The following is a 9,526-nucleotide window of genomic DNA, read 5'->3' on the forward strand; positions in this document are numbered from 1 at the left end:
CTGCAAAGAGTCACGGCAAATCCCTCAACGACTTTATGCTGAACGGGCCCGATTACTTAAACCCGCTAACCTAGGTTCTTATGGCATTCAGAGTAGGTCGTATAGGCGTGTGCGCGGATATCTCTGAGATGTTTCATCAAATAACCGCACATTCGTCATGCGGGCAATGACATTCGGAATTTGCTGCGCGCCCTGTATTGCTCACTATGTGCGCGACAAAAACGCACAGGAGTTTAAGGATCAATTTCCCCGAGCTTTCGAGTCAATTACAAAAGCTTATTATGTGGACGGCCTTATAGACAGCTACACCGACGACTCTGAGGCGATCGCAGTAACATCAGAAGTCCGAGACATTTATGCTGAGGGAAGATTCACTATATGAAATTTGATCTCGAACTCTACCGCCATCCTCAAAAAAATTGGGAGAGCGCCAAATAGCCGAACAACATCCCAAAGAACTTGGTGGCCCGGAGAAGGTTCTTGGTATGTATTGGAAACCCTAAAACGACTTTTTAAAGTATACTTCTTGATTCGCGAGACTTAAAATAGACTTCCTAAATGGAGAATCGATACCAACAAAACGAGAAGCCCTACAAGTATTAATGTCGATTTTTGATCCCTTGGCTCTCTTTTGCTGCTACACGATCGGCCTTAAAATGCATAGACATAGACTGGGACGAAAAACTGCCCGACGCACTGCTCACGTCATGGCAACAATGGAAAACGGTCCTGCTTCAAGCTACCGAACTGGAATTTTCTCGCTTCTACTCCACTTTGCTGCCGAATGCCGACCAAATTAATCTGCACACGTTTGTAGACGGGAGCGAGTACGTCGACACAGTACTGGTAGCAGTCAAATGTCAGGTAGCCCCACTAAAACCAGTCTCAATACCACGCATGGAACTACTGGCAGCTGTAATTGGAGTGGGCCTCGCCAGTACATAGTGGACACACTCTAAGACCGTTCTACAGTGGCTTGATATGGACCCACGGAAATTTCAAGCCTTCGTAATGCGAGTTGGGGAGATAATCGATAACACGAGTCGCAACCAATGGCGATGGATTCCCACAAAGCGAATCGTTGCGGACTCAGCTACCAAATTCATTAAAACTCCTGACGCTAATCGCTGGTTAAAAGGCCCTCAGTTCCTAGTCAAGCCAGATAGCGAATGGCCACTACAAGACATTATTCTCGATAAGAGATAACCGTGTGAACTACGTAAGCATATCTTCGTTGTCAACAAACTAAAGTCTTTTGATTTTGCAGTAGAATACTTCTCTGATTGGAGACGCATATACAGAGCTGTGGCAACATTCATGCTATACATTCAAAGAGTTCGTGCTAAATGTCTCGGAAATTAACTGCCGAAAACGTCAGACCCCGAAATCATAAATAGAGCAAAGTCGTGACTATATAAACAGGCGCAATTCAGGGCGTATTCAGCTGAAAAACCTCATTTTTAATTACAAAATTTTACCATGAAAAATGACATCACATGATGCTATTTCTACATAACTCGTCTACGACTGCTGTATTAAACAGTTCGAAAGGCCTGTCAACTGTGCAAAATTGCCTCCGCCAGCCCCGAAGTACCTCAAATGGATCCAGTACCAGTCGCCCGACTAGCTTGCTTCGAGAGGCTCTTTACATACACGGGAGTCGACTACTGTACGGGGGTACAGTAGGAATTTTATAACACGTCGCGGGACTCCAAAAGAAATCTTTTCAGACAATGGCACAAACTTTAAAGCCACGGAGAAAATTGTGAAAGAAGAACTACAAAAGATCGACTTTGATGAAATCACCATAAAATACGAAGCAATTAAGTGGCACTTCAACCCTCCTGCAGCACTTCATATGGGAGGCGCATGGGAACGACTAGTCAGATCGGTCAGAACTGTTTTGAAAAACAACCGCCCTAAGAATTAACCCTGAAAACCTTTGGAAAAGTGTTACCCATGATCTGCGTACTATGACACAAGTCGTACAAACAAAGTTTTTTAAAGCTGCTCGCTTTGCTAAAAAAAATTACATAAAAATAAAGTTACTGCTACAAAAGGTTGTTTTTTATTATTCGGATTGCTCCGAATCTTTTTTAGCTGCCGATCTTAGCAACATTTGAGGGTTTGCTGCAGTTGTCAACTGATCAGCTGTGGAGTCCTGTTGATCACTTGCCGAAGGTTGCGGAGCATTCCCCTTAGGCAGCCTACCACCAGCGGCTTTCTTGCGCTTTGGAGATTCCTCTAATAGCTTGAGGCTATTAAATTGTGAATCTAGCGCGGAAAGAAGATCATTAGCTCGCCGTAAACTATCTGTAACCACGCCAAAACTGCTGATCAGTCCTTTCAAGACACATTTAGTTTGGCGCATAAAGAGTTTCATTTCATTCGCAACTCCTAGGCAAGTATCACAACAGCATTTTAGATTATGGCGTTTTGCTAGGTCATCACTTGTTCGGCCATTCTATCACATAGCCAACAAGTCATTTTTGACTGCTGAGGATTTATTACCTGACGGCATTAGTTTTGGAAGCAGACAAAAATGGTTTCCATATTTAATTGGGTTTATACCACTGCACCAAAAGAAAAAATCAAAAATGTACCGCAAGAGCGCCGTCTGCACTTAAGGATTTTGTGTGGGAGAGCGAGAGAGCAAATCACAAGAGATTCACTCGCGAAGCGAACGGAACTTTTACTAGAAGTGATAACGAAATTGAGTTATTCAAGAATTTATTAAAATCCACCGCAGGATTTGGCAAAACAATAATAAATTCGGAGCGCAGAAAAAAAACACGACCGTTCGCTTTGAAGCTAAAAGAAGCTAATATTTTTATTTATTATATAAATATTAATATAAAATATATAAAAAAAAAGTAAAAAAAGTAAGTAAAAAGTAAAAAAGTATGTAACAGGCAGAAGGAAGCGTTTCCGACCATATAAAGTATATATATTCTTGATCAGGATCATTAGCCGAGTCGACCTGGTCATGTCCGTCTGTCCGTCCGTATGAACGATGAGATCACAGGAACTATAAAATCTAGAAAGTTGAGATTAAGCATACAGACTCCAGAGACATAGACACAGCGCAAGTTTGTCGATTCATGTTGCCACGCTCACTCTTAAGCCCAAAAACCGCCCAAATCTGACACGGTCACTTTTGAAAAATGTTTTGATATTATTTCATTTTTGTACTAGTCTTGTAAATTTCTATCCATTTTTGTTTTCCACGCCCACTCTAACTCCCAAAAACCGCCAAAAACTGTCAGTATGGAAACTCCACCAGCTGAGTAACGGGTTTCAGATAGCCGGGGAACTCGACTATAGCGTTTTCTCTTGTCTTATTTAATGAAGATTTGATTATAATCGAATAGTAGAAAAGCATGAAAATCGATAGATCTTTTTTTCTTTCAAAATTGTTGGAGTTTTTCTTAATAGAAGTGATACAAATTGATGAATAGTTTAATATTTTTCTAGTTAAAATGTACATAAAATAGGTGACTTATATTGATGATTTTACGTTGTTTTAGTGTTGTTATTGTAATATGACAGTATGACAAATTCTTATGATTAATTCGTAGGACATTCATACAAATTGACTGGTGAGCAAGTTCTAGAGAAGAATACTATCTGGTGAGTAGTTGATTAAAAATGAAGAAGGAAAGAAAAAAAAGAATTAAATAATAATACATATTCATTTGAGTTTTCAACAGAGCTGCATGTAATGTATTTAACAGTAACTAAGAGACCTTGCTATTGTGACTTTCTTGTTGTAGAAATAGATGTTTCGCGTGTGTGAACAGGCCTTTAACAGAGTGATTGTGTTTTCTGCGTCTCTAGCGAGCATTATAAGAGCTGTTTTACAAGTGAACGACGTATAACTTGCTTGCACTTCTGAGCTGTTAACTATTTGTATGTTGCGCTAGTAACAGGGTGGGGCTGCATAGAGCTCTTAATGTTTATTTATTATAACATAAACTAAGGAGCCTCCAACAAATCAACCCCCGCTAGTATAGAATAGTATATGTGACGTAAATCAACTTTAACTAACATCTGAAATTACGTGAGTTTCAGATATAACTGAAGCCTGCACAAAATTATAAACTTGTATCCATTCATACTTATATATTTCCTTAGGTTAAGCCAATCAATTCATGGAGCATGTTTCTACTGCGTCTGGCAACGCCAACCCTGCTACAGTTTCTGCCAAAAGGGGGACGCAACAAGGTCGCAAAAAGTCTGGGCCCAAATTCGAACTATCTGATGCCCAAAAATCCGACATTAAGGAGGCCTTTGATCTATTTGACAACGAAGGCACGGGCTACATTGAGGTAAAGGAACTTAAGGTGGCGATTAGGGCTTTGGGATTCGAACCAAAAAAAGAGGAGATTAAAAGGATGATATCCGACATTGACAAGGATTGCAGCGGACGTATTGCGTTCAACGTCTTTCTGCAACTAATGACTATAAAGATGGCGGAAAAGGATACTAAGGAAGAAATACTTAAAGCTTTTCGGCTTTTCGATGATGACGAGACTGGAAAAATCTCCTTTAGAAATCTAAAGAGGGTGGCTCGCGAACTTGGTGAAACACTGACCGACGAGGAACTACGAGAGATGATAGACGAAGCCGATTTGGACAATGACGGAGAGGTAAATCAAGAAGAATTTCTGCGAATCATGAAGAAGACCAGTTTGTATTAAAAAGCTATGTCTTAGCTGTATTTAAATTTATATTGCGTGTTTTCCTGCCCATGAAACATTCAAGACATGTGGAGGTACACTTTTAACAACAAAGGATCATTCTCAAAATATTTTGCAGTTCTAGTCATTAATTATGAATGAGTAAGTTAAATAGATATTTTATAATTATACATATGAATATAACCGCAAAAAAATTTGTCATCTTGTTTTAAATATTAAACAAAAATAATTCTTCCCTAGGCATAATAAAGAAACGCAGCAAAATCAAATCACTTGTGCAAACATTTCTAAAAGCAAATTCCATGACGATAAATAGTAACATTTACAATAAAATGTATAACAAATAATTATACCCGTTACTCGTAGAATAAAAGGGTATATTAGATTCGTTGAAAAGTATGTAACAGGCAGAAGGAAGCGTTTCCGACCATATAAAGTATATATATACTTGATCAGGATCAAAAGCCGAGTCGATCTGGCCATGTCCGTCTGTCCGTATGAACGTCGAGATCTCGGGAACTACAAAAGCTAGAAAGTTGAGATTAAGCATACAGACTCCCAAGACATAGAAGCAGCGCAAGTTCATGTTGCCACGCCCACTCTAACGCCCACAAACCGCCCAAAACTGCCACGCCCACACTTTTGAAAAATGTTTTAATTTTTTTTCATTTTTGTATTGGTCTTCTAAATTTCTATCGATTTGCCAAAAAACTTTTTGCCACGCGCACTCTAACGCCTATAAACCGCCAAAAACTGTCAGTGTTGAAGACTCTACTTCGCACTACTACTAGCTGAGTAACGGGTATCAGATAGTCGGGGAACTCGACTATAGCGTTCTCTCTTGTTTTATTTTTGTATTAGTCTTGTAAATTTCTATCGATTTGCCAAAAAACTTTTTGCCACGCCTACTCTAACGCCCACAAACCGCCAAAAACTGTCAGTGTTGAAAACACTCGCGCACTTCTACTAGCTGAGTAACGGGTATCAGATAGTCGGGAAACTCGACTATAGCGTTCTCTCTTGTTTTTAATTTCCATCAGTTGTTTGGGTACAACGCTAGTTTTTTACAGTTTTTTGCTAAAATCGGAAATAAGTGTGCCACTTAAGTCTTGATAAACCAGCTGATTTAACCTTCTAATCGAAACAAATTTTTTATTTATTAACGCAAGAAAAAAATAATGGCGTGTTGTTGGACATTTTTACCCTAAGAACAAAAAAGAAACTTTAATTTGGTTGACTTAAGAACTACAACAAACTTATTTAACATGCTTTTTTGGTACCACAAATGTCAAAATGCAGTTAACTTATCCCGGTTTATTTATGTGATCCTTTTTTGACTTTTTAAGGGAACTTTTCCCCGTTTGCTTTATGTTACATTTTCTTGTATTGCTGAATATTTCTTAATCACAAACTTTGACAAAATGACGCGTAAGGAGCTGCTCACGCTGTAAGAAAGAAAAATATTTTAAACTTACATGTTAATGAAAGAAAAACATATGCCGAAATCGCAAAAATTATATCCAACATCTAATTGGACGTTTCAAAGATGGTCGTTTTGAAAATAAAAAAATAAATCACCGTATAGTTTATAAGATCTGCTTCAAACTGAAAAGTTTGGCGAAGACCTAAAAACGCCTATAAGCTATAAGGCGTCAGAAACCTGCAATTTATTTATGTATGGACCACAAAATATGCATTGAGATCCTTAAGATAGATCTGAAGCAATGCGCGCAGATCGTCTTGGAATTGGGTCGTAATTTTACTTTTATCATATTAATGACCGAAAGTACACGTCTTTAAAAACGCACCTATTACAACATTAATCAAGTTTTGAAAACACCCCCGTAGAGTTCCGATCTAATTCTAAGTGAAATAAATTTGAGCATAACTTAAGGGAGAAGGAAATAGGAAGCTAATCAGATTTAAAAGCGGCCCTATGTAAGAAGTGGGTGGAACTAGACCAATTCTATTTGGAAACTTAAGTTTCTTCAATGCCAAGATGACTTAATAAAATCATCAAGATAAAGGTATATACGACAAAATATTAATATTGGTATAACTAACCTAATACAATTTTTATGGCACGCCGAGAGAGCGTGTTTAATAAATTTTTTGTAGTTTAAATATTGTTTACATAAATATGTTTAACAACACGCCATTTTTTTTAAGTTAATAAATATATACTTTTTTTCGATTTTAAGTTTAAATAAGGTGGTGTATCAAGACTAAAGTGGCACATTGTAAGTATGTAATTTATAAATTTTTCAGATAGTAAGAAAAATCTTAAGAAATCGTAAGAAAAACAATAAAGACAAAACAACAAGTAATAGAATCTTATCAATTTTTGATCCGATTTTAAAAAGATTATTACGTAAACCGATATATTTTTAAATTCGATAAATTAAATCGTATGCTAGTTTTAAATATTTTATTTTACATATGGAATGTATTAGGAATAGTTTTTCGCAAAAGTATGTACAACTAGTTTTATTAATGAATGAAAGCTTACGCAAATTTTATTAAAGTTATCTTTAATAATGGAGTAATATATACCTAAACGAGCGTTTTTATAACAATTCATTTTAAAATAAGACGGGAAGCTGGCTTCGGCAACCCAAACCCTACTTTTCCTTGTACAAGATACACACTGCTATTTTAATGAACAGCCAAAGACTGGTGCATCTAGCAAAAAGAGTTGTTCATTTGCTTAAATTTGACAAATCTAACGGGATTTTTTTGTTTCTTCCTTATACACATTCCATTTTATAGCAACAACGCGTAGATGTTGTAATAATCATAACGGAACTTGAAAAAAAATATCATTGCTCGATTGCATTTTTCGCACTGCTATTTTTGTGAACACAGCTGTATATATTATACAATATTTATATATATTATACATTATACATGAAAACAACTGGTGTGTTCATATTAAGAAAAATTACTCGATTGCATTTCTCGCACTGCTATTTATGTGAACACAGCTGTATATATTATACAATATTTATATATATTATATATTATACATGAAAACAACTGGTGTGTTCATATAAAGAAAAATTATTTATTAAAAACAAGAGAGAACCCTATAGTCGAGTTCCCCGACTATCTGATACCCGTTACTCAGCTAGTGGAAGTGCGAAGGACAGTCTTCAACACTGACGGTTTGTGGGCATTAGAGTGGGCGTGGCAAAACGTTTTTTGGCGAATCGATATAAAAATTTACAAGACTAATACAAAAATGAAAAAATATCCAAACATTTTTCAAAAGTGTGGGCGTGGCAACTTTAGGCGGTTTGTGGGCGTTAGAGTGGGCGTAACAGAAAGTTTTTTTTTTGCAAATCGATAGAAATTTACAAGACCAATACAAAAATTAAAAATATCAAAACATTTTTCAAAAGTGTGGGCGAGCCCGTATTGGGCGGTTTGTGGGCGTGGCAACATGAATCGACAAACTTGCGCTGCGTCTATGTCTCTGCAGTCTGTATGCTTAATCTAAACTTTCTAGTATTTTATAGTTCCTGAGATCTCGACGTTCATACGGACAGACAGACGGACGGACAGACGGACATGGCCAGATCGACTCGTCTATTGATCCAGATGAAGAATATATAATAAACTTTTTTGGTGATTGATTTAATGAAAAAAAAAAATATTTTCCTTTTATAATCTTTATTTGATAAGCCGTATACCAGCAAACCTTTTACAGAGGAATAACATAAGCCTTTTAAGTTCTACTTAGCTTTTTTGATATGTCAAGCTTATCGGATCGTTAAGCTCGTTACCGTTAAGCGGTTCGTATCTTGGGAGAATGTTATTTATAAGTCTTTTGAAGAGTGAAGCTTTCCAAAAGATCGGCTTTAGCTTTCTTATACGATGAGTGAATATGTCACTCCCCCGCCTTTTAGATATTAGCTTGTCCTCAAGCGATTATTTCTGGATATAAATGTGGTACTGGATTTTCTTGGTTTTAGGTAAGAGATAATAATTTTGTGTGGCGCTATTTTACATTTCATATAAAAGTAAAATATGTAAATTAAAACTAAAACAGATATGAAGATTATTAGTATGTTTCAGTAAATTGTGTTACTCTTATTGTTTAACAAAATCATTTCCTTAATTTCTATGTGTGACATTGGTTCGATTTTTGTTACATTGTGTTCAGTAAATATTTCATTTGTGTATTGTTAAATACTATTAGATATTGTAATTTGTTTTAATTCTGCTGTGCAGTTGGATATTTATACCCGTTACTCGTAGAGTAAAAGGGTATACTAGATTCGTTGAAAAGTATGTAACAGGCAGAAGGAAGCGTTTCCGACCATATTAAGTATATATATTCTTGATCAGGATCAATAGCCGAGTCGATCTGGCCATGTCCGTCTGTCCGTCCGTCTGTCCGTCCGTATGAACGCTAAGATCTCACGAACTACAAAAAATTAGAAAGTTGAAATTAAGCATACAGACTCCAGAGACATAGAAGCAGCGCAAGTTTGTCGATTCATGTTGCCACGCCCACTCTAACGCCCACAAACCTCCCAAAACTGCCACGCCCACACTTTTGAAAAATGTTTTGATATTTTTTCATTTTTGTATTAGTCTTGTAAATTTCTATCAATTTGCCAAAAAACTTTTTGCCACGCCCACTTTAACGCCCACAAACCGCCAAAAACTGTCAGTGTTAAAATTTCTTCTTCGCACATCCACTAGCTGAGTAACGGGTATCAGATAGTCGGGGAAATCGACTATAGCGTTCTCTCTTGTTTTATAATTTTATTATTTTCAATTGTGATAAAGTTTTTCTCTTGTCATATTCCACGTTATTA

General features: G+C 36.8%; 1 protein-coding gene across 2 annotated transcripts; it reads left to right on the forward strand.

Moving 5' to 3' along the window:
- Positions 1-3,577: 3,577 nt before the first annotated feature.
- LOC120446510 (caltractin) lies at positions 3,578-4,969 on the forward strand. 2 transcript variants are annotated; one of them, XM_039627518.1, is made up of 2 exons: positions 3,578-3,630; positions 4,135-4,969. In XM_039627518.1, the coding sequence occupies exon 2, from the start codon at positions 4,152-4,154 to the stop codon at positions 4,698-4,700; it is 549 nt and encodes a 182-aa protein (XP_039483452.1). In that variant the 5' UTR covers positions 3,578-3,630; positions 4,135-4,151; the 3' UTR covers positions 4,701-4,969. The 2 variants fall into 2 exon arrangements, with proteins under 2 accessions (XP_039483452.1, XP_039483451.1); XM_039627517.1 differs by lacking the exon at positions 3,578-3,630 and adding an exon at positions 3,784-4,060.
- Positions 4,970-9,526: the final 4,557 nt, after the last annotated feature.

Source organism: Drosophila santomea, chromosome 2R (genome assembly GCF_016746245.2).
Source record: "Drosophila santomea strain STO CAGO 1482 chromosome 2R, Prin_Dsan_1.1, whole genome shotgun sequence".
NCBI classification, from domain to species: Eukaryota; Metazoa; Arthropoda; class Insecta; order Diptera; family Drosophilidae; genus Drosophila; species Drosophila santomea.

What these genes read in the sequence shown, in the direction of transcription:
- LOC120446510 (XM_039627518.1), top strand. Translation starts at nt 4,152, where the DNA reads ATGGAGCATGTTTCTACTGCGTCTGGCAACGCCAACCCTGCTACAGTT.